The sequence below is a fragment of the Schistocerca piceifrons genome, chromosome X, assembly GCF_021461385.2.
Source record: "Schistocerca piceifrons isolate TAMUIC-IGC-003096 chromosome X, iqSchPice1.1, whole genome shotgun sequence".
Lineage (NCBI taxonomy): Eukaryota > Metazoa > Arthropoda > Insecta > Orthoptera > Acrididae > Schistocerca > Schistocerca piceifrons.
Window position 1 is genome coordinate 367,128,978 of NC_060149.1, and position 25,861 is coordinate 367,154,838.

At 42.4% G+C, this 25,861-nt stretch overlaps 1 protein-coding gene across 1 annotated transcript in view; it reads right to left on the reverse strand.

Moving 5' to 3' along the window:
• Nucleotides 1-25,861, reverse strand: part of LOC124723077 (relaxin receptor 1) — a 414,738-nt gene that overhangs the window by 176,636 nt on the left and 212,241 nt on the right. Inside the window, exon 11 of the mRNA XM_047248253.1 lies at nucleotides 1,623-1,694. Within this exon, the coding sequence (XP_047104209.1) occupies nucleotides 1,623-1,694 (72 nt within the window). The remainder of the gene's footprint in view (nucleotides 1-1,622; nucleotides 1,695-25,861) is intronic.

Here is a 25,861-nt window from a genome sequence, read left to right on the forward strand (position 1 = left end):
TACGACTTTGCGTAAAATATTATTTCTGGATGCCATATATGACGGATCTTTTCACAGTCGTGTCTATATTTCAGAGTTCTATCGAATGTCACATTCAAATGTATTGGTTTATCCGTGTGTTCCAATGTGGACTTGAGTCTTCGAAGGATTTGGCTTAAGGTAGTTATTTTGATAATATCCTGAAAAGACTGAGTGCTTTCTCCAGCCTTTGCTCTACATCTTCGAAAGGTCGGCACTGTGCTGTGATTGCGAGGGCATCTGCATATAGGATAGTATTATTTGGTACTGTCTGGCCTTTAGTCTATAGGTTAAAAATGGAGGGGGCCAAAACGCTGACTGTATCGTATGCAGAACTGAGGTCGACGAGTGTTAGCCCTGTCATCTTTTTATTTTCGTTCTCATGTTCTATATGTTCTGCCAGGTACAGAATTTGGCTGGTGCATGATTTGCCAGGTCTACAACCAAGCTGTTGAAGGATAAGTTTCAGATCGATAGAGTCTGCCATGCGATTCAAAATGAGTCTCTTTTACAATTTGTATAGGTGACAAAGAAGGGATACAGCTCGATAGTTCTTCGAAGAGTCTGGTTCCTTCCCAGGCTTCAGCAGCGCCGCTAGCCGTGCCTTTCTTCAAATTTTAGGGCTGTATAAGTTTCGCGGCAATGGTTGAAGAGCTGTGGGATCCACGTTTTGGCGCCTGGGCCAAAATGTTTGATCTGCTCCATACACATACTATCCACTCCAGCCGCTTTACCGCTTTTCATAGTATTGAGGCCCTGTTTGAGTTCTTTCATTGTGAAAGGCATTGAGAACGTATGGGTTTTCGGTTGTAGGACCCTGCTGATTTTTACTTTTTGATGTTTTGCATTGGACATTCCATTCAAGAGGAGTTGATCGACCACCGGGATGGGTGTTACTTCAACAGGCTCTCTGGTGCCTTTTGGATCACCGTTGAGCTCCCATGCTATTTTGCTGTTGTTCCTTTGTAAGGTCTTGATCCATCTATTGTGCCTCCCTTCACTTAGCATTTCCATTAGTGCTGTACTACATATTATGGTTTCTTAATTAAAAGGGTATTTCTGACAGTTTATCACATTTAGAGAGCAGTTTCTTAGATATATGTGAGAGACGTGGGATGAATTACTGTCTGCATCCTCGTGGTATGTGTTGCCTCGAGATTATTTGTAGTATTTTTGCAAATACTTGGTAATTTTGGGATGTATGAGTGAGGTCCACACTTTACTTGTAAAGGAGCAGGGAAATTTCGAAATCATGAAGGATAGAGAGAACACTTGTGTCTGTTTCGTTGTAGTCCCAGTTAATGCTGTGGCTATTGAACTATCTTACTATGGATTTGGTATTCTCGTTGTTAAAATATTTTGGTGGTGAGAAAGTGAATTTTTCTCTTGCAGGTTTGTACAAGAATGCGACTGTGAAATCTCCACTTTCGATTGTTAGTATTTCAATACCAATTTGGAGGTTGTTTCATATCAGTTTCGCGGTTTTCAATTGTAATGGTCAGCAGTGTAGGTAACGATATTTCTGATGATACTAATAATGTGTAGCGGTGCAGATAGTACAATACAGTGAATGTAATTGAAGTAACACTGAAAACAGTACTTACACAAAATCTAATTTCTTCAGTAACGTGAACATCGTGGTGTCTATGTTCTCTATGTTGATGGCCCGAAGGTCTCTGAAACAAGGAGATTAATGAGAACACAGTTTTATTTTTTTCAGGAAGCTAGTGGCAGATGACACATTGCTGGTACGAAAGCAGTGTTGACGGCGTACAACCTGTTATGTGGATGGTTTGTTATGTGAATAAGCATCAGCAGTTTCAAGCATTTTGAACATTGAAAAATTCCATTTTCCTCGAACACAATCCCTTGGAAGCAGCTGATTTTTTATCTTCAGTGATAATTTACGTATAGGCCTATGTATACCGAAAATATATTTAGAAACACCTGACAAAAGATAACGGCGGCCTGTCATTAGAGATGCCCGTTATAAGTAACGGCTATCTGTCATGAGAGTTGCGAGACATCCGATGCACAGTGTTTCTGAAGAAATTTCTAATTTAGCTTTTGTGATCCGTAGGTCGAGTTAACCTAAACCAAAACTGTTCATGAAGAGTTACATGTAATGATCACTTTTAAAGGATATTGTTTCTCATTAAATACGAACTGTTGTAAAAAAAGTTAGGTCACCAGCTCAACAGAAGGAAGAGCCTAAAATCGTGGAACACGACATTCTGTTCCACGACATTTATTGACGGTGACAGTAAAATACGAGGAGTAACTCAGTGTGTTCAGCGACTCTGTATGTCGTGTGTCGCACCCTGCAATCTTTAGTTCCATTGCAGATCATGTGTACACAAGAAAATTGGCTTGTAATCCAGTCTTAGGTCGTCTGCAATAAAACGTTGTGAAACAGGTGGAAGTGACGATTGCTATTAACGACCGAAAACCCGCTTTCAAGCAAATAAAGCTTATTTCTGTCAGGTGCATCCTTCTTGATGTGGCTATATTCACAAGTGTCAATATGTTATTCATATCTTGGAATAAGTTGTGTACAGGGTAAATAAAAATATACCGACAAACTTAGAGGTGTTGTAGAGGGCAGAGAATAGGCACTAACACTATCTGATAAGAAGTATCTGGGCACACGTATGTAATGTTGAACTGACGACTAGATGTCACGAGAGGAGGACTCGCCAGTATAAAAGGTGGCGGCGAATGCTGTGTCGCCAGTAGAGATGCAGTAACAGGAGAATGTCGGTCGGGAAAGCTCAGTGACTTCGAACGTGGATTAGTCGTTGAGTATCACCTGAATAACATATCTATCAGTGATATTTCAATCCCTTTAAAACTGCCCAAGTCTACCGTTTATGATGTGATTATGAAGTGGAAACACGAAGGAACAGCAACAGCTAACCAAGACCAGAGAAACCTCATATACAGATGGACAGAGGCCGTCGAGCAATGTGGTGGCTGGTTATAAAATATTGCATGAAAACAGCGGAAAATATGACTAGTGAGTTCCAAAGTGCTGCAAGCAGTCCAACTACCACAGTGACTGTACGCTGGAAATTAAAAAGAATACGGTACAGTGTTCGAGCAGCTCTTCATAAGCCATACATTTGTGTAGTCAGTTAGTGGACGCTTGAGGTGGCGCAAAGAGCATTGCCACTAAACGGTGTATGACTTGAAACGATTGATTTGGAGTAATGGATCACAATTGCAACAGTTAAGTACAGAGGCCATGGTGTTATGGTACGGGGGTGTTTTTGTGGTTAGGGTGTGGTATGCTTATTGCGCTCAGGAAAATGTTGAATGGGGAAGGGTATAACACACTGCAGGGGATTGTGTACTGCGTACAGTAGCTAGCAGTTCGGATGCTATGGATGTTTGTATCAGCATAGCAATGTACCCTGTCATAAGACAGCATCTACGAGGCAGTGATCTGTGAACAATAACAGTCATGAAATAGACTGGCCTGCGCAGAGTCACAACCAGAATCCGATGGAACAACACTGGGATGAGTTAGAACACTGACTTAGTTCCAGACCTCAGCGTCCAAAATCACTACCTTCTCTGGTTCCGGTCTTGAAGAACAATGGGCTGCTATTCTTTCACAGGTATTCAGACATCTCACTGAAAGTATGACCAACAGAGTTCAAGACGAATGGCAGACACATCCCATATTAATGTCCTTTATCATCCAGAAATGGATGGGGATGCACAAACACCCTCCCCCCCACCACCACCACACAAACACCAGATTGTCACATACGCTGATGATCTGTTCGTTTTTGTGTCAGCAAACCTAAGAAGAGAACTGGAAGCCAAAGTCAGTGGCATTCTACACAAGATGGGCAGATGGTGCCCGAAAAACACGTTCGCTGTGGTTCCCGGACAAGACAGTGTACACATTACTGCAAGAAGAACACCAGAGAGACTCGATTATAAAACTGCACAAGCTAATATTCACAGAAAACACGCAACTAGATACTAGGACATACAGACTGACGATCTATTGACATTTAACCAACACATAAAAAAAGTAGCTGACAAAGCAGAAAAACAACTTGTACATAATGTCACGCGCTTCAGCACAGTCACTTAAATACTTACACTATAAGAATGTGTCAGCGTGCCTTGTTTGAATCAATAACATGTTTTGCGGTGAGCACAGCGGTATACACACGGTGTCACAAAACGATCAGAAGTGTAGTTACGCGCGGTCAAAGAAGTGCTCTGTTGAGACTATCAGTGGCTTTCGGCAGCACGTCAGTGGTAGCACTATGCGTAGTGCTCAGAATATATCCGATGGCACTAGCTATTAGTGAAGGAGCTATGACATTACTGGCTGAAGAGGGACAGACTAGATAAGTAATAGAAATCACGAGGGAAGATGTAAGGCAAAAGCGTCAACTAAGACTGTGGCGAGCGAATGCGTGGCAGCGAGATTTGACAAGTTGTCATAAAGGCCCTTGAGTTTATTCCTTTTGCCTAACATCCGGGAGTGGTTGAAAATGCGCCACATAGACTCCAGTCGAGGCACTGTGCACTTTTAACAAGACACGGCCCTGTCCAATACATCTTTATCGAATGCACCTCTGGCAGCGAAGAGAGTATTACCGTCGGAATCGAAGAGCCCTGAGCATATATATTTACAGTGCACACAACATATGCGGACCTGATAATTTAATTTCACACATGAATTTATAGAGGGACCCATATAGATGGGAAGACCTGAACAGAGCCGCTGACGTTATATCACGCGTACTACACGGTCCAGTCACGTTAATATGACGGCCGCCAATGTTCGACGTCAACGTATAATAACCACTCACACATGGCAGGTGGCACCACTAGCACTGGAGGATACAAAAAGCGTGTCTGGGGGAAGCAGAAAACAGTGCAGTCGTTGACTTACCAAGGAAATCGAGCGGCTTATCTGATATCCAGAGAGGCATGGTCGTTGGCTTTCAGACCAAGGGTACAACCACTTCCGGAACGGCCAAGTTTGTTAACTGTATATCTTACACGGCAAATGACGGTATCCAAAATCGGCGACGAGGCAGCTCAGGTGCACGTGGAGATGTGTAAGGGTCCGATCGGAGGTGCAACTGTTGAGCAACTGACCCCCCCCCCCCCCCCCCCCCCCTGCCTCCGTACACCGATTAACCAAAGGGCAACCAACAGATTTTTGTCAATAACTGCTCAGTGAACGTTGCTGTTTATAGGTATCTGCAGCAGGCACCTGGTTCATGCACTCATGTTGACTGCTGTTCATCTGTGACGAAGGCAGGAATTTGTACACCAATACTGCAGCGGGACGTCCACTGAACGGGGACAGGTGGCCTTTTCAGATGAACCATTTTTTATTCATCATTGGACCGATGACCGCCGTCGTTTACGGCGTAAAATGTGTGAAAGCTAACAGTCTTCAAAAAGCGTCAGAGCGTTATGGGCTGAGAAATGTTTTCGTGGTATTCTCTAAATGATCTTCTCTTTCTGGATAACCACAAGTATGTGTCTATCCTTGGGTATCATGACCATCCCTACATGCAGTTTGGTTTCCCTCGGCATGACGGCATCAAGCAGCAGGACAATGCAACATGTCACACAGCTCCCTGTGTATCAGTGTGGTTCGAAGAGCACCAGTTTGAGTTTACCATCAAACTCTCAGGATTTAAACCCAATTGAGAGTCTGTGGGACCGTCTCGATTGGGCTGTCGCACCATCATCAACTGAGAAACCTAGCGCAGCTGACCACGGCACTGCAGTAGCCATGGCTGCATATACCTTGCAGAACGTCACTTACTCCTTCCTGCACGTATCGCAGAGGTACGTCTACAGAAGGTGATTATTCAGGTTTTTGGCTTGTGGTTACATTAATGTGACTGGACAGTGTATATACCGAATACATAGAGAGAAGACTGTACGGACGAACTAGATAGACAATTTCCCGATATGAACTTGACCCATGGGAAGCATCAAGACAGAACAGAAGGAAAACACTAGCTATGACAATGACAGTTTATAGCTCATGAGCGAAACATTGGATGCAAAATGGGGCACACTACACTGACACATTGGCGAGTAACACCTTCTAAATCAGGGGGCACCAAGAAATAACATTTGTAGACTTTAACTGGCTATAACCATGCCGGTTTGTGCCATGAATAGGCACGTTAAACCTGTAAGAGCTGTTGTGTAGAAGCAATACCACTAGGTAACCAGATCGTATGTACGTGGAACAGACCATCCAAACACAGAGCGATACAAGGGCTTACATTAAATTAGAACAGAATAGCATAGAAGACAGGTTAAAGGCACAAGGTCCATGTTCATTCAGAGATGCTTCTCTACAATCAGTTAATCATTAGGACTATAAAACAGTATGCCACACGGAGGCAAGTGGCTCGAAGTATCCCACCAGGGTCCTCGCATTTGGAATGGCACTGGTGAAGGGAACTCACATATTATCTTAAGTCTTCTTCTTTTTTCCCTCGTAATCAAACAATCTTTAATTAAATTCTTATAAATTTTCAGTCTAAAGCTATTTTTAAGTTTTAGTGTAATTGTAAGATCACATGTCACTAGGATACAATAAAAATGTCTTTTGAATACTTGCAAAAAATGTAAAAAGCGATCCATTCCGTTACCTAGGTGATGGACCATCAGTAGACACAAACGTTAAACTAAAAAGTCAGCACATTCTCTACTTTCGACTCTTGAGGAAGCATGAGCTGCCATTCCTCTGCAGATACCTCATGGAAAGTGTCCACAGCACAGTTCAAGTCGTCATAAAGGCAAAGGGTGGACACACCTCATATTAATGTACATTAACAGGTTTCGGGATACTTATGATGAGATAATGTATGTCCAGAAATGTTACAGAGCGTCGAAGTTACGCCTGCCACTACACAGCGCCTTTTTCAGCAAAGATAAGTTCGTACGCTGAAAGACAGCAGGCGAAACTTCTCGCAACGGGTATGTAGGGCGTTACATCCCTTCTAACAAGCCCATGTCTGCTACAGCAACACTACCAAAATCGGCGGGATTGTCGCTGATACGCTTCGCGTTTACTGCCGAATGAATTGCCTAGCAACAGAGTTTTTCCGCTGTTACTTAGGCCCTCTGTAGCTTCTTTCGATGACGTTTGCGTAAATAGGGTCCAGTCTCCACTGTGTTACTCATTACTCCCTCAACAACCTCTGAAATTTTGTTGATGGGGTTCAGGTTCGCAGTATATATGAAGCGCATCTTTACCAAGACATGGATAATACTGTGCAACTTCATGGACGAATATGGATTAGAGGGAGAGTTCTGCGGAAATGTAGTTCACCAACCAATGAGACCACATGCACAACATGATCCATTCTTGAGTATTGCTGAGTAGGAGGACAACAGGCGTTGTGGACCAGATTTGACTTTTGACCTTTGACCTTGATCTCCTTCACCCTTCCCCTCCATTTTCTCTCAGATCTCTGCCCCAGATCTTCGCCCTCTCCTCCCCTACCTCCCCCTCCTAAACTTCTCTTTGCCAAATCCTCCTCTGTTAATCCTTCCCAAGCCATGCTCATTTCCCTCCCTTCCCCTCCCCAAAGATATGACCCTTTCTTGAAAATGAACCAGTCGGAGAGCTTCTAAGTTAACACACATAAACTGTCGAGTCACTTTAGCCTGTTAAAAGCCTGAATAACAACCTTTTGCAGTGCAGATCACTGTGAGATGTGCAGGAACTGAGCAAGTGAGGTTCTGGAAGGTATTCACGGGGATGTGGAGTCATGCTGACTCCAGTGCTGTGACCACCTGCGCTTGGACTCTCAGCTGATGATCCATGGCGTGTAGAGCCCGATCGAGGTGGTCCCACAGATTGTCGATTGTGTTTAAATATGGGAGAAAATATAAACTGCATGTGAAAGTCGATATGGTCCCCAAGGATAGATGCATACTTGTCTTGATCCACTGTGCTTTCAAGAATGACGAGATCACTCAGGGAATGCCCTCCAACCTGGACTCTTCCGACGATTGATGCAGGGTGTTTGCTTTCAGATGCTTCATGCTGTTCGATGGAGCATAAAACTTGATTCGTCTAAAAAGGCCACCTGTCGCTACTCAGTGGTACAGTTGCGTGACTGCTACGCAAATTCCAATCTTCATCGCTGTAGAACAGCAGTGAGCCTAGGTGCGTGAAGCAAGCTCCTCCTGCAGAGGCCCATATGCAGTAACGTTCGCTAACAGTCATTGACGAGACACTGTTGGTAGCCCCTTGGTTTATCTGGATGGTGATTTGCTCAACAGTTGCAAGTCTCTTCGTCGGTACACATCTCTGCAGCCATCATTTACCCCTGTCATCTATAGCCCTTGGTGCACCACAGTTGCTTCAGTACCGATTTTGGTTAGTGCTGTTTTGGCATGCACAGTATAATTTAACCATGGTGGCACATGAACATTATATCAAACTTAGCCATTTCAGAAATTCTTCCACCTTTGGCTTGAAAGCCAATGATCACGCCCTGCTAGATTTCAGATAAATCATTCCGTGTCCACATCCCTCAACATGCGTTATATACCCTCCACAACTAGTGCTGCCACCTGATGTCTGTGTGTGATGATTGCATGTTGACATCGAACATATGCAGTGATCACATTATTGTGACTGGACCATGTATTCACAAAATCAAAGTTCTGTATTTTACAGCAGTATCAGTTCATTGAATGATATTTCTCAACTCCGTCTGAAGCCACGCCCTTTTGTTGGAAATAGGCCAAACTGAGAGTTTCTTAGGTAACACAAATATTAGCACTCCCAATAACAGCTCAGTATTTCTATGCTATACAAACGGAGCAGCCTGTCACATTTCTCAATTCGTTTATGAGCTATGCCCCTTTGTTGGAAATAGGAGAATCTGAGAGCTTCTAAGGCAGTTGAGTTACACCTAGTTAGATCTCCCAGTCACAGATCAGTATTAAAACCGCCATAAAAATTAAACAGCCAATAAGACAGCCTCGAATGTCAAGAGACTCTAGTCAACTGCTTTACACTTACATTTTGAAGCTGAAGATACGTATGCAAAATTTCTCAATGACCCATGCACTAAAGACAGGTGTCTGCGCCAGGAATACCTTCAGTGACTTACAACTAGTGGCTACCTTGCTTTTAATATCTACCTCACAGATTATTCAGGAACTTGAAACGTGCTAACATCTGCAGAGGTGCATTCAAGAATTGTTGACTCAGTTTCCAAGCATATCATATTTCACCAAGTCGACTTAAATACAGAACGAAATGCATGCTGGAAAGGCAAAAGGCACAATGTGATTGTTTATTGGAAATACATATTTTCTATAGAAATTTAAGAATTCGGAGTTTTTGCTGTCGTTAGCATTCAATTTGAAATCGTGTTTGAATGCATTAGCTCATGATTTGTGGCAGTAGTAGATCTCATTAAGACATTGGCTCTCATGAGGCTGGCGGCGGCCACAGCAGAGTCTCACGTCTGACACCGCGGCCTGGCTCAGTCTGACCCAGTGGTGACACGTCCATCACCATCCATCTGGCCATCAACATGTCAGAGATGGTGACGATAGGTATTGCTTTGATTGCAAGACGATATGTCAGGTACAGTGTCGTATTTAAGGAAAACTATGTTATTACTGAATCAAGTAGGTACGAAATTATTTTTGACAAACCCATATCTCTAGGGATAAATAGTCCTGAGCCAAGAAATGTTAAAATGTGCTAGACATAGACTGATAGCTTATCAAGAAACTACCTCAAATATTTACGATTTTATTAAAAGTAATGTACATATGTGATCTGAAACTTTGCATTACCCATATAATAACATTTATAAAAATCCCATGCATAAATAAAAAGATAGTGGCTTCAATGAATGATAAAAAAGGGCGGGGAAAAAATGGTTCTTACCACTATGGGACTTAACATCTATGGTCATCAGTCCCCTAAAACTTAGAACTACTTAAACCTAACTAACCTAAGGACATCACACAACACCCAGTCATCACGAGGCAGAGAAAAAAGGGCGGGGACATTGTTACAGAAATCATTGGAATGAGAGAAAAAACGTGCGCTATCGAACCAAAACACAAGACATAATGCGTAGAGTGAAAGGCGTGAAAAAAATATCTGCTAAGGAATTAAGCATTGACAAATACCGAGAATGTGTATTATATAATGTTGATTAAATTAGTTATTCAGTACATAATTCGATGCAACTTGCATACACCTTCCACTAGAATGCAGTGTAAAATGGGATTATCGACAGAAAAAGATGAAGGCTTCATATTCAATGATAATGTGAACACCATTGGATGGGGTCATTTTCGAGAAGACACAGATTGTGAGCAGTTGTGGGAGCAACAGGAGGTGATTTAAAATTAGTAAGGTAAGGGTAAATTTCCGTGTTCTGGTACTTCATGGGCCAAGAGGTCCATGCCACACATACTCTGCCAATGGCGTCTTTCGATGTGGTGTAGAGGGCAATGTGGTCAGCACACTGTTCTCCCATTCGTCGCCAGGTATCGTGACCTTGGAACGCTACTAATCCATGTAGTAGCTCATCATCTGGCCTCACAAGGCTGAGTGCACTCTGTACCAGTCATCCCAAGGAAAAAGCCCTGGCAGTATCAGGAACCGAACCCAGGTCCTCCAGATGACAGTCAGCTTCGCTGACCACTCAGCTATGGAGGGGGACGATTTAAATTTGATTTAACAGTGAAATACTGGTTCTGAATCTAATAAACTGAGATTGTAACATGTATGTAGATATAGATTGGATGTGATGGTTATAGTAACTGAAGTTAGAAACTATGTGTTATAGAAGAATTGTCATAACGAAAATGTAACACTGGTTGTACATATATCATCGAAATATAGTTGTCCTATTTCCAGCAAATATGTACGGCCTAGGAAAGAGTGAAAAATACGATTGTCTGTTTCGTTTTCATGCCAGTCAAATACTGAACTGCTACTGAGAGGGCTAAATATGTGTAACATAATTGGTTCAGAAGCTCGGTGATTAGTCTGTTTCCAAGAAATGAATGTGACTTATGAAAGTAAGGGGAGGGGTAGGGCATGGGATAGGAGTGGAGGGAAGGGGGAGGGTGTTGGTCTATAAATGCTGTTGTCGTCCTACACGATTAGTTGGGATTCCCTCGAGGTCAGATTAAAGAAATACGTCGAAGCAGTTCAGTGGTGTGGTGATAGAGCCATTAGTAGTCGGGACCATTACGAGAGAGTTGTGGGAATGCCTGTGAGACTAGATGATAATATTTTCACGAAACGATATCGGGGAAGTTTAGAGAAACGGCATTTGCGCCAGACTGCTGAATGATCCTACTGTCAACAATGTTCGTCCTATGTAAGGGTTGTAGGGCAGAATAAGAGAAATTTCGGTTTAGACAGAGACATACAGGCAACCATTGTTCCCTCTCTCCATTTGATAATGTATCAGGAAAGAAACTGACTGTGCAATGTTTTGTGAAACAGGCCAAAAAATTAGTCGAACCCCGAAGACATCGGTCTAATAACCTGTAAATCCACCTGTAGACAGTATAACGGCCTCAATTCAGCGAGGAGGAGATGCTGCAAGTTTCTGCAGGTATGCTACATCCAGCTGAAACCGTTCATTGATGATAAGATCACATAGATTTACCACACTTTGGGAATGGTGATTGTTAGGACTCCCTCGCTGTCCCAAAGAGTCTCAGACATTTTCTGTGATATCAAGATTGGATGAATTTGTGCGCTATTCGAGGTACGATCGAATGCCTGAATGTTCATCAAGCAAGTAACGTATACCGGGTGATCAAAAAGTCAGTATAAATTCGAAAACTTAATAAACCACGGAATAATGTGGATAGAGAGGTAAAAATTGACACACGTGCTTCGAATGACATGGGGTTTTATTAGAACCAAAATGCAGGATGGCGCTCCACCCCATATTGCTAGACGCGTGAAAGATCTCTTGCGCGCGTCGTTTGGTGATGTTCGTGTGCCCAGCCGCCACTTTCGTCATGCTTGGCCTCCCAGATCGCCAGACCTCAGTCCGTGCGATTATTGGCTTTGGGGTTACCTGAAGTCGCAAGTGTATCGTGATCGACCGACATCTCTAGGGATGCTGAAAGACAACATCCGACGCCAATGCCTCACCGTAACTCTAGACATGCTTTACAGTGCTGTTCACAACATTATTCCTCGACTACAGCTATTGTTGAGGAATGATGGTGGACATATTGAGCATTTCCTGTAAAGAACATGATCTTTGCTTTGTCTTACATTGTTATGCTAATTATTGCTATTCTGATCAGATGAAGCGCCATCTGTCGGACATTTTTTCAACTTCTGTATTTTTTTGGTTCTAATAAAACCCCATGCCATTCGAAGCATGTGTGTCAATTTGTACCTCTCTATCTACATTATTCCGTGATTTATTCAGTTTTCAAATTTATACTGACTTTTTGATCTCCCGGTGTATGCAGCCCTGTGAACACCGCTGTTACTATCTTGGAAGACAGGAGTGTCCACAGCATCCTCACAATGAATGTGTAGAACGATTGGCAACACTTGGTAACAGAAAATGTGGAAATGTGGAAATAAAACATGGCGTTCAGAGCAAAGGCCTTTTGCGAGATATCTTTCGCCAAAAGTCCATTACATTCCGTTTCATTAGCAACAGTCACTCGGAAACTACTTGAGATGAACCTGCATTTATTAACAGCAGAAATTTCTGTCGACTTTGAATCCAATTATCATTGATAAATTATTACACTCCTACCCATTTCCTGTTATTTAGAAATTCTTACGACCACTGTTCTTACGCCGTGTTACAAGGCTGCTAATGGTGCACTATTCCTTGTAGACACATTGGACAGCCCGCGGTGATAAGGCGACAAATCGAATAGCTTCAGCCACATTGTGTTCATGGGCAAATCCAAACACGATAACTCTATTCTGCCAATCTGCTTCGAGTCCATACGATCCACATTATCAAGCTGACTGCATAAAACCGACTGGTACACTCACACGACTTCACTGCCAAGACTTACATCAGCAATGGAGAGTAATACGGCTGCCTGGTACCAGTTATACAATATCTGGAGCACACATAGCCAACCAGAATGCTTTTTAATGGGACGACTCATATTTCGTTCTGTGTGCTTCTGTAAATGTGGATTTAATAAAGCTTCGGTTGGTTTCTTATTCAATCCCTGTTCAACGGAACAAAGAGCTCCACCTCTAAGTCTTCGAAGTCAACGAAACGTGGAAGCATAACGATCCTTTTTTTTTTTACAACGGTAAGACGAGATAAACAAACACTATTTGTTTATGGTTCATCAAAATTTTTTGTAATTTTTTGCTTTTAAAATTTTCGCATATTGGTACTATACTTTCTGTATATGTAAAGTAAAGAATGCTATACTGAACGTTAAAGTTCTTTACATTGTACGTCAGTAATGAATGTAAAATATTATGTAAATTGTTTATTACGTTAAATAATTTTCTGATGACTTTCGTATTTAAAAATATTTGTGTGTATAAACTGTTCATGTTGATGTAAATTTGACAACTGTTAGAAATGGTCACACTTAGGAACAATGTAAGAAATAGATGTAAAGTAAAAACCAGTGTGCTTTTGTTCGAAACGAAAGTCTCTGGGGAGTGGAAAAGGTGGCAAGGGCGAATTGGCGCGCTACTTAGAGCAAGCGCGGGAAGTAAGTCACACAGTCTGTAGGCAGCAGTGATTGAGGCAACACTCTTGTGGAGCAGAAGGAGCTTTGCTTGCAAATTTGCACAAAATTGCCTCAGATGAAGACTGCAAACGGTTTACGGCATAGCTGCGAGTTCTTGGGCTACTGCATCTAAAATTGAACGACACCAAGAAGAGAAACTGAGCCCATACAGTAAGATACTTGCAGGCCGTACTGTGGGTAGTGCATCCGTCAAAACTGTTCGCCACACCCAAGCCTACAGCCACCAGATAAGATTTTTTTGATATTTTACTTTTGCACAGTGTGAAACACTAATTTAAACAGTGTTTTATTAGTGAAAAATCGTTCTTGAACATTAAAGAAACTGGTTCATCCTTTTATTTCATCCTAATCATTCACCTATATAGCATTCCTTCTTGGTGTTTGATTAATTCGAATAGCATGTTTTACAGACTTATGAAGTGCCAAGTTAACATAAAGAGGACCCATTTAAATTGTTTTTGTGTTAATAATGAGATATATGTGTGAGGGACTAAATCCTGTAGTAATGAAAATATTAGTTAGAGTAATAACACGTCCATGCTTTGGTACATTACAGAGAAATAAAGTCAAACTATTTTTGTTTCAAAAGTTTTCTTAACTGTTGCAGAGTGTTATAGTAAAAGTTTTCTTACATAAAATTCAGTCAGAGTGAAGTAAAGTTACTAGAATCTGTTAACTGACTATACAGAGTTAGTTCAAAGAGTAATAGCTTTGAAAGTAAATTCCACTAAGAAAGAGGTTTTTTTGAAGTGAAATGTTCAGTATAAAAAAATTGTGCCTTAGTGTCTAAGTATTTTAGTATTTAAGTTTATTGGCTGTGGAAAGCGCTTTTCTAAAGGTCCCCCGTGGCCAAATCTTTTTTTAGCTTCCTTGAAGTTATCTAATGGGCTTTTTCTCTATTAAAAACGTAATGTACAAGGGTTTAGTAGTCAAATAATTCCAGTGTCTGCACCAACAATGTTTACGTGGAGTAATACGAGGGCTATCCACAAAGTACATTACGTTTTGGAATTAAAAATAAATAAAGTATTGGAAATTTTTATTATTATATACAGATGAAAGCCACACTTAAATACTACTTTTCTACATAGCTGCCATTTAAATTAAGGAACTTATCGTAGCGATGGACGAGCTTGGAAATTCCTTCGTCGTAAAATTCGGCCGCCTGCGCCTTCAACCACGTGGTTAATCAGTAACCCGGTAGAAATACGATTTTTGTGGATTTCCTGGAAAGGGGCACTACAATAAACTCTCAAAGGTATTGCCAAACTCTGCACAACCTCAGAAGAGCAATACAAAACAAGCACAGGGGAAAGTTGTGCTCAAAGATCTTTCTGATTCACGACAACGTCCGGGCCCACACGGCAAATGCCAGTCGTGAAGTTCTCGAATCTTTTAAGTGGGAGTTGTTTCCTCATCCGCCGTACAGTCCCGATCTGGCACCGAGCGACTTCCACTTATTCCCAGCAATGAAGAAGTGGTTGGCTATGCAGCGTTTTGATGACGACGCACAGCTTCAAGAAGAGGTAACCACATGGTTGAAGGTGCAGGCGGCCGAATTTTACGACGAAGGAATTTCCAAGCACGTCATCGCTACGATAAGTGCCTTAATTTAAATGGCAACTATGTAGAAAAGTAGTATTGAAGTGTGGCTTTCATCTGTATACAATAAAAAAAATTTCCAATACTTTATTTATTTTTAATTCCAAAACGTAATGTACTTTGTGGATAGCCCTCGTATTTATCTGAAGAAGCAACTTAAACAGTGGCAAGAAAGTGGGAAAAATTAATACTTCTGCTTTTCCAATACTTCACTGTTTCATTGTCTGGGTAGGCTGGCGATCGTTAGTATATATTTTAAACCACTAAATGGACTTGGAACTGAGTTGTCCTAGCTTCAATATAATACTATTCATATTGCGTTTCTTTCCAACCGCTGGGTAAGATCTTAGGAGATGAAGTGACTAGTCTGCTTTACTTGTCCATTAGACACAACAGGCTATCAAATCCTGTAAAATCTTAGCTTTTACTATGAACAGGACTATCGTCCCATAGTGTATTTTACTTGGAAACTAACGTAATATTTAGTAAGAGGATTATACGTGGTTACATAGAGACAGGGTTTTCTGTTATTTAGGTAAAAGCATACTAAATTACAATAGTGGTGGTATGGTTATAATGTCACCATCATACGCTCCGGAGCGGTTACTAAACGCTACTGGAGAGGCATTTTTAATTCATTTGCTCTCGATTACACATCACATCAAATAAGCATTTAACAACAAATTGCTAAACCCTTGTAAAATTTACGATTGCAATTGGTACCAATTCGTAGTTCCCGCTAATCTGATATTGTCCTATGTGGTATAAAACAAGACATTTTGCACTTATTTTGTATGTGGCAGACTACTGGAGATCTTATAATTGTAGTTAACTAGTGCATAAACTATAAATTATGACTTCCTTTGAATAAAATATTGAGTAAGAAAACTTATGATGGTTTGGCAGCAATGTAACATTTTCCTCAGCTTAGTGTTCTAAGGCTATGGATAACTAGAGCAGAACTGACAAGACGTACTTGGTGAGAATCGTTCGTCTAAGGAAACAGTTTTGTGATATGTGCATTACGTTTTCAGTGAGGATCAGCCCAAAATGTTTCCAGATTGGATTAATAAAAAATAGAGAAGACTTAAGATGGTTGTTTCAATGCCTCAAGTGTTCTACATAGTCTCCCTTCACTTCAGCACAAAGCCCAGAACGTTCACAAAAGCACATGAGAATGTTAAAAATGTTCTACTTTCTTATGTTGTTCATCTCGCGCTTCACATTGGCTTGAATGTCGCTTATGTCGTCAAAGCGTTGACGTTTCATGTCAGTTTCTGAACTCTGGAGATCTTTGGTAGTTTCGCGTTAATAGCACCAAGTCTCGTCACCCATAATGATTTTATCAAGAAAAGAATCACCCGTGTTTTGCATTTCAGGGAAATCGTGGTAGGCGTCCATGAGTCGCTGGTTTTGTTCCGGAGTCAAGATGTGTGGGACAAACTTTGCACAAATTTTCTCTTCTTCAAAACAATAAGGAGAATGTCTTAAGCACTTGATTTACAGTTGTTGCTCCATTCTGATTTCTGATGCAACAACGTTGATACACTACAGGTACACGTCCACTACTTAACACCGCCCATTCACAACTGACTGGTCGAATGCACATCATTCTGTGTTTATGGCTGTTAGTTCTAGCTGCCATCCTAATTACATCGACGGTGCCGCTTATACATATTCCAGTCACATTAATATGACTACTATTAGTGTTCATCGTCAACTCACAGACGGCATTGGCAGCACTGACAGTGGAGGGAGTCTGCCTCAAATGGTTCAAATGGCTCTGAGCACTATGGGACTTAACTTCTGAGGTCATCAGTCCCCTAGAGCTTAGAACTACTTAAACCTAACTAACCTAAGGACATCACACACATCCATGCCCGAGGCAGGATTCGAACCCGCGACCGTAGTCGTCGCGCGGTTCCAGACTGAAGCGCCTAGAACCGCTCGGCCACATCGGGAGGGAGTCTAAAGCATGTCACCGGGACGCGGAAAACAGTGCATTCGTTGTGGTAATGCGGAGACGGAGCGATTTATTTGACGTCCAAGAGTTCATGATCATTGGATTTCGTCCCAAAGGTATAAGCATTTCCAAAACGGCTATGTTTGTAAACTCTTCGCGTCCTACTGAGGTTAAAATATACCCTTGATGAAAAAACGGCGCTACCCCAAGCGCAAGCCAAGACAACAGTGGTGCAGCAAGGGCCATAGACGACAGGATGAACGACGGCTGCAGAGATGTGTACGGGTGAACACACGTGCAACCGTTGAGCAACTGACCCCCAGGTGAACTAAGGGGCTACCAACAGTGTTTCACCAATGACCGTTCACAGAACGCTTGCTGCGGACAGGTATCTGCAGCAGACGCCTGGTTCACGGACCCATTCTGACTGTTGTTCATCGACAACGAAAGTTGGAGTTTGCAGGATAATACTGGAATTGGACGTCCACCGAGTGTCGACAGGTACACTTTTCACATAAATCACATTTTATGCTCAACAGTACAGATGGCCGTTGGCTTTTACAGCGTGAAACGTCTGAAAGCAAAGGTCAAACCGGAGCGTTATGGTGTGTGGAATATATTCGTGATATTCCCTGGGTGATCTCGTCACTCTGGAAGGCACAGTGGATCAACATAAGCAAGCATCTATCCTTGTGGACAATATCCACTCCTTCATGCAGTTTGTTTTTCCTCGGCACAATGGCACCTGCCAGCAGGACAATGCAACATGTCATACAGTATACGTGCGTGGTTTGATTAGCACCGGGATGACTTTACAATACTCCCATGGCGACCAAACTACATGGATTTAAAACCAGTCGAGAACCTGTGGGACTATTTCTATCAGGCTGTTCACGGCTTGGTTCCTCAACCAATAAACCTAGCGCATCTGACTACAGCACTAGAGTCGGTATACCTTCACATCGCTGTCGGTATCTTCCGGAACCTCACCGACTCTGTTCCTGTGCGTCTCACAACGGTGCACACTGCGAAAGGTTGTTGTTCTGGGTTCCAACAGGTGGTCACATTAATGTGACTGGACATTGTATGTAACATCTCGGGATTTTTGTCGGACGATGGACGTTCCCTTCTAATGAATTTGATGACAACAGAACGTCAAACTATATCTTCCTATGTATTGGAATCGTGATATCTCTGAGTATGCTGTAAATACGCTGAAGATCCAAAAAAACTAGTACACCTACCTAATATCGTGTAGGGCCCTGATGCGTGCACATCGACCTAGCGGTTATCGATCCCGTCTGGTGTAAAGTTTGCCTATATAGCACGCGCCTGAGGCGAGGCACGGAAGAGAGAGAGTGAACACGGAGCCGCTAGGAGGCGTGATCGCGCATGCACTGTGTTTGGAAGCACGCTGGGCGGCAGGATGAGCTGGCAACGCATAGAACTGAGACATGGTACTGGCGTTGGCGATTCTGACGTTCATTGGTTGACGGGACTCCCTGCCAGTCCTGAACGATTTCCTTAGTAGTGAAATGCCCGTGTTTTGATCGTTTATCAAGTGTGGTTAAATTTTTTTAAAATTTTTTTTTACTGGACCAATTGTTTGCTTGAAGTTTTCCAGGCCATAGTTTAAATTGTCATTATTGTCTGGCCTGTATTCCCTGAAGCACGTATGAACATGTTTTTGAGGCTTATTGAATTAACACCATCTGTTTGTGTGTTTTAGAAGCTTGGCTTGTTAATTTGTGCTCTCTCCCGTGTGTACAACTACCTGGCTGAGGAGACGGGCAAGCTGGGCCTGTTGATTGTTGGAGAGTAAAAGGGCTCGCACCATGAGCGGTAGTTCATGTGTAATGAAAGGAAAGCTGTGTAATCCTGTTTTAAGTATACGCCTCTAATTATAACCATTATCTCTTGATGCATTTGTAGTTGCGTGAGTGGTGACTTAATTTTAAAACCACGAGTTTGTTTAATGTTGTTTAATGATCCCATGTTGAACTATTGCAGAAGTTAACTCTAAAGGTATTTCCTCGCCAGCTTGAATTGGTTTTTGAGATTTCTATATTTAATTAGAGTAATGTTTTTATGAGATACTTTGTCTTAAAATTTTATGATCTGTGCCTTTTTTAATAAATACCAAGGAATGAAACTTGCTCAGAGAGTTATACATGTAATAAAGTAAATCATGTTTGAGAATTGTGGCCTAGTCCTTTCATTAACTGAACCTTTTCTGCGCTAGCGTAAAGTTGCGCTACAGGCCCCCATGAGCTGAAGTGCCGCAAAACGACGTGACATGGACTAAACTAATGTCTGAAGTAGTGCTGGAGGGAATTGACACCATGGGGTCAAGGCTGTCCGTAACTCCGTAAGAGTACGAGGTGGTGATCTCTTCAGAACATCAAGGCATCTCACATATGCTCAATAATTTTCATGTGTGGGGAATTTGGTGGCCAGCAGAAGTGTTAAACTCAGAAGGGTGTTCCTAGAGCCACTATGTGGCAATTCGGGACGTGCGGGATGTCCCATTGTCCTACTAGAATTGCCCATGTCCGTCGGAATGCACAATGTACATGACTGGATCCAGGTCATCAGATAGGATGCTTATGTACGTGTCACCTGCCACAGACGTATCTAGACTTAACAGGCATCCCATATCATTCCAACTGCACACGCCCCCCTCCCCCCCCCCCCCCACCATTACAGAGCCTCCATCAGCTTGACCAATCCTCTGCTGACGTGCAGGGTCCATGGATTCATGATGTCTCCATACCCGTACACGTCCACACGCTCGATACAATTTGAAACGAAACTCGTCCGACAAGGCAATATGTTTCCATTTATCTACAGTCCAATGTCGGCGTTGACTGGCCCATGCAAGGGGTAGAGCTTTGTGGCGCGCAGTCATCAACGGTACACGAGTGGACCTTCGGCTCCGAAAGCTAATATCGATGATGTTTCGTTGAATGGTTCACATGATGACACTTGTTGATGGCCTAGCACTGAAATCTTCAGCAATTTGCGGAAGGGTTGCACTACTGTCACGTTGAACGATTCTCTTCAGTCGTCGTTGTTCCCGTTTTTGAAGGATCTTTTTCCGGCCGCAGCGATGTCGGAGATTTTACGTTTTACCGGATTCCTGTTATTCACGGTACACTCGTGAAATGGTCGTACGGCGAAGCCCCCACTTTATCGCTCCCTCGGAGATGCTGTGTCCCATCGCTCATGCACCGAATATAACGTCACGTTCAAACTCACTTAAATTTTGATAATCTCCCATTTTAACAGCAGTAACCGATCTAACAACTGCGCCAGACACTTGTTGTCTTATATAGGCGGTGCCGACCGCAGCGCCATATTCTGCCTGTTTCCATATCTCTGATTCGAATACGCATGCCTATGCCAATTTCTTTAGCGCTTTAGTGTAGCAACGTGTGGATATCCTTCTCACATACTATGGAATGTATTTCATTACCAAAATAGGGAATCTTTTGTTAGTTTCCTTTATTAGCGTCTTTAACATGCTAGTGACAATTAATTTGTCTCTAATGACTGAGTCGTTTTGAAGGATCTCTCATCATGATATTGAAAATAACACAGATGTCACACGTCGTGTCGCTACGATGCATCAAATATTTTAAGAGGCGTAAAATGTAAGAGCGTAGTTGAAAATTCGACGCGTAGTACAGCGATGACAATGATATCAATGTACTTTCGCTTTTTATGGTGGTCTATTGTGCACAATAATGTGAAGTGCCAGCTCTATACGTAAAATGTTTTTACAGGTATTTTGAAACTTGTCATGTCCTGTGTTTCGTTCAAATGAATAAACTGGAACACCGAACCGTAATAATTACTTTGTCTTCGATGCTTCATCGCCACAAACGGAAATTCATCAAAACTTTATAATGAGTCTGTTTTTTTTTTTTCATTTTTATCAGTTTACGGACGAGTAGTTGTGTTCTAAGGTAACCGTGTTTCTCTTGAAATGGTGCACATGGAGGACGCCCAAATCTGTAACCAAAGATGAAAAAGTATGAAACGAATGGATCTACCTCGGCTATTTACTGCTCATGTAATATTCCGTGAAGTGCGAAATGTTTCATGCGTCATGCTCATTTTCAGGCAAATTCAACTGAGGAGGAGCGCGTACATAACGCCACAGTTAGAGCCAGTGTCTGTAATTTCACGTATTGTCAAACAATACATCATAATACGAGTTGCACAAAGTAGCAAGTCACCTCTCCGTTGAGTGCGGGCCGGTTATTGTTTTAATCTAATGTCACTGAATCATTAAATTTTATTCTTCCAAGCGTTTACGCAAAGTAGCAGCCATTTCATCTTCACCAAATGAGATGGGTACTGCAACTAGTTAAACTACCAGTTTCCTGCAACACTGTACTATTGACGATATGCACACATTCAGGCCTCGCCAGATCGCTTAGCTAGCGGAAGCCTGTGCTCTCGGATGCCCTGATTGTACGCAATCGCCAATAGTACTATGTTACAGGAAACTGGGCGTTTCACTAATGATAGTGCGGATCTTGGTGAAGCTGAATTGCAGCTACTTTGCGTAAACGCTTTTATGTTTAGGTGCCAGTGACTCTATGACGTTAGAGTAAGCCAATAACTGAAGCACGCTCCATATAGATATGACTGGCTACATTTTATATATTGTACACTGAGGTGGCAGAAGTCATGAGACACCTCCTAATACCTTGTCCGACCTTCTTTTGCCCGGCGTAGTGCACCAGCTCGACGTGGCATGGACTCAACAAACCGATGGAAGTCCTCTGCGGAAATACTGAGCCATGCTGACTCTGCAGCAGTACATAATAGCGAAAGTATTGCGGGTGCAGGATGTTGTCCACGAACTGGCCTCTCGATTATGCCCGATAAGTGTTCGATTAGATTCATGTTGGGTGATCTGGGCTGCCAAATCTTTCGTTCGAGTTGTCCAGAATATTCTTAAAACCAATCGCGAACAGTTGTGGCCCGATGACACAACATCACTGAATGGCTGCAAGTGGTCTCCATATAGCCTAACATAACCATTTACAGTCAATGATCGGTTCAGTTGGACCAGAGGGCTCAGTCTATTCCATGTAAATACAGCCCACGCCATTGTGGAGTCACCAACATCTTGCACAGTGCCTTGTAGACAACTTGGGTCCACAGCTTCGTGAGGTCTGCACCACACTCGAACTCTACCATCAGCTCTTACAAAATGTAATGGGGACTCATCTGACCAGGCCACGGTTTTCCAGTCGTGTCCAACCGATATGGTCACGAGCACTGGCGCAGCGCTGCAGGTAATGTCGTGCTGTCGTCTGCTGCCATAGTTGATTGACGCCAAATTTCACCAGAGTGTCCTACAGGATATGTTATTCGTACTTCCCACATTGATTTCTACGGTTATTTTACGTAGTGTTGCTTTTATGTTAGTATTGACAACTCTACGCAAATGCCGCTCCTCTCTATCGTTAAGTGAAGACCGTCAGACACTGAGTTGTCCATGGTGAGAGGTAGTGCATGAAAAATGGAATTAACGGCACACTCTTAACACTATGTATCTCGGAATATTGATTCCCTAAAGATTTCCGAAATGGAATATTTCATGTGTCTAGCTCAAACTACCATTCCGCGTTCAAAGTCTGTTAATTCCCATTGCATGGCAGAGTACAAATGACGGCTCTGCCAATGGACTGCCCTTTTATACCTTGTGTATGCGATGCGACTGTCATCTGTATATGTGCACATCGCTGTCCTATAACTTTTGTCACCCTGGTGTACTATAATTGATGTATTGTTTGAAAATACATGGAAGTACACCAACCAGTTCTAACTATCACTTCACGTACGCGTTCTCTTCTCAGGCAATTGCTTTAAAAGATTCAAAATGGGCGTTACGCCAGAAACAAGTCAGACATGCTAGAATATTAAAGAAGAATAAAGCAACGGAAGTGGATTCTTTTACTTATAGAGACACTTAACGATACATTTGTGACATCATTAATAGCCCCTAAGCACATAGACGAAAATACTGAATACGTTTGCAATGACGTACTGTGTTACTTGTGACTGAAACTATACAAAACAGGTTACAAAACACCATTTGAATATCAGAAGAAAGGGTTTGCTATAACTCTAACAACCACGTCGGCGACTGTGGCCGAGTGGTTCTAGGCGCTTCAGTCCGGTACCGTGCTGCTGCTACAGTTGCAGGTTCGAATCCTGCCTCTGGCATGGATGTGTGTGATGTCCTTAGGTTAATTAGGCTTAAAGATCTAGGGGACTGATGACCTCAGATGTTAAGTCACATAGTGCTTAGACCCATTTGAACCATTTTTTCTAACAACCTTCTTGTAGAATTAACTACGAGAAGGTTTGTGTGTAAGGTGGCAGAATAAATGAAGGTCAAATTCGCACCTTACATAAGAGTTTTATACATCGTAACGGGAAGGTGAATATGATACCTAACTTACTTTGGTGCTAAAGAGCTGATTTGCCTATAAGTATGTAATGAAAAAGGCATGAGACTCAATCGATGATATTAACACACCACTCCTATACAATGCATGTCAATGAGCAGAAGGTGAAACAAGCAGCGACAGGAAACATTTTGTGTGGAAGCAGGCATGGGCAGAATCAGAGGCCACACCACGTGAGGCACCACGATAACCTCTTAGGGAGCATCCCGCGGCGGGAGTCAGTGACCGGACAGGTGACGCATACTGGAGAGCAACTAACGGGCCACCAGAAGTAGGATAGAAAGAAGCTTTATAATGCTGCGTTTCAGAATTGGAAATGGATACGAACAAAACCTGTGACGCAGTTGATCACGTGAACAGTGAGTGGTACACATGTGATGTGTGCATGTAACTTTTAGGTGTCTGGAGCAGGCACAAAACGTCTGATTGGCGGAAACGAACTAGGAAGGGGTAATGTGCTGAGATTTCAATGCAGTTTAATGGTAGGGCCCTTGCGATTCGCAGAGAGTTTCCACAAAACAAGAGGAAAGCTCCTATTGGTCGAAAAAAGCCGTGACATGGAGAACGAAAGAACCCAGGTGGTGAGACAATTGGGCTACGAGAAGGACAAGAGTGACATTTTCAGGGACTCTTCTCTGAACTGGCATCAAGTGCAGAATGGGGCGCATAATGCTCTGTACGACGCAGAGGAGAAATTTGTGTGAACACTGCGTTCACAGCGGCTGACATTCAGCTAGATATCAGCTGTAGCATCATTGAGCTCCAACTGTGGAGAAATGAACCAGCCACTTCATTAATTGTTCTTGCAAGCACTGAGAGGACATTTCAATATGCATGCTGCTCCAGCCATGCGCGTGCATATCGCCATATCTCACGACTAGGGATGAGTACATGTTTTTATGGGAATTTCAGAGGACGAGAGCAGCCATGCCGACAGCAGTTTATTGCAGCTAAGGCAAATATCGCGAGCAGAGGCGTAAACTTGTTGGCTCGCCAGCTTGCATCCACTGTAAACTCGAGCGACCTTGCGTAATATTTTGTTCAACTTGTCACAAAACTAGCCATCCTCTGTAGACTTGATTGTCATCCTTAATAGTACTGAACTTTGAACTAGAATCGGATCATTTATCGTAGTACTGGCCAACATCATGACATAGTCGTAAGAATAATTTTGTAAAGAAACTTCTAGTTAAAATTTACTATTGTTGCGTTTAGCATTATTACACTTTCTGAGGACGAGATGCGTTCGTTTGACAAATTCCATAACATTGTCACATCTACATCTACATCTACATCTACATCTACATGACTACTCTGCAATTCACATTTAAGTGCTTGGCAGAGGGTTCATCGAACCACAATCATACTATCTCTCTACCATTCCACTCCCGAACAGCGCGCGGGAAAAACGAACAGCTAAACCTTTCTGTTCGAGCTCTGATTTCTCTTATTTTATTTTGATGATCATTCCTACCTATGTAGGTTGGGCTCAACAAAATATTTTCGCATTCGGAAGAGACAGTTGGTGACTGAAATTTCGTAAATTGTAAACTGTGTAAATGCGTGTAGTGCTGTGATAAGATTGCAACATTAAACCAAAATATTTGCAGCTTACACAGCTGTTGTTCTGTCCTCAAAACCTTACATGTGGAAACTGAGTGCCATATTTCTCAGATGCTGGCACAAAACAGACGCGATAAAGGATTTCTCAGCAACGTTTGGACCCCATTCAAAATAATGGGTTTTCTTTGGTGTCACGATTTCTTGCTGTGGATGAGACACCAATTCGACTCTTCACGCGAAAAATAAAACAGCAATTAAAGCGGTCGGCAGACGCCAGTAGTGCTGCACAACGAAGACCAGGTCGACTTTCATCTAGGATGAAAGTGTGTTCTTTTTATTATTTACCTTCGAAAGAATAAAAGATCAACAGATGAATCAGGGCAATGCACCTGCTCACAAGGATGACTTGACGTTGCCACAATGAGGAAATAAGAATTTTTTGCACCCTCTG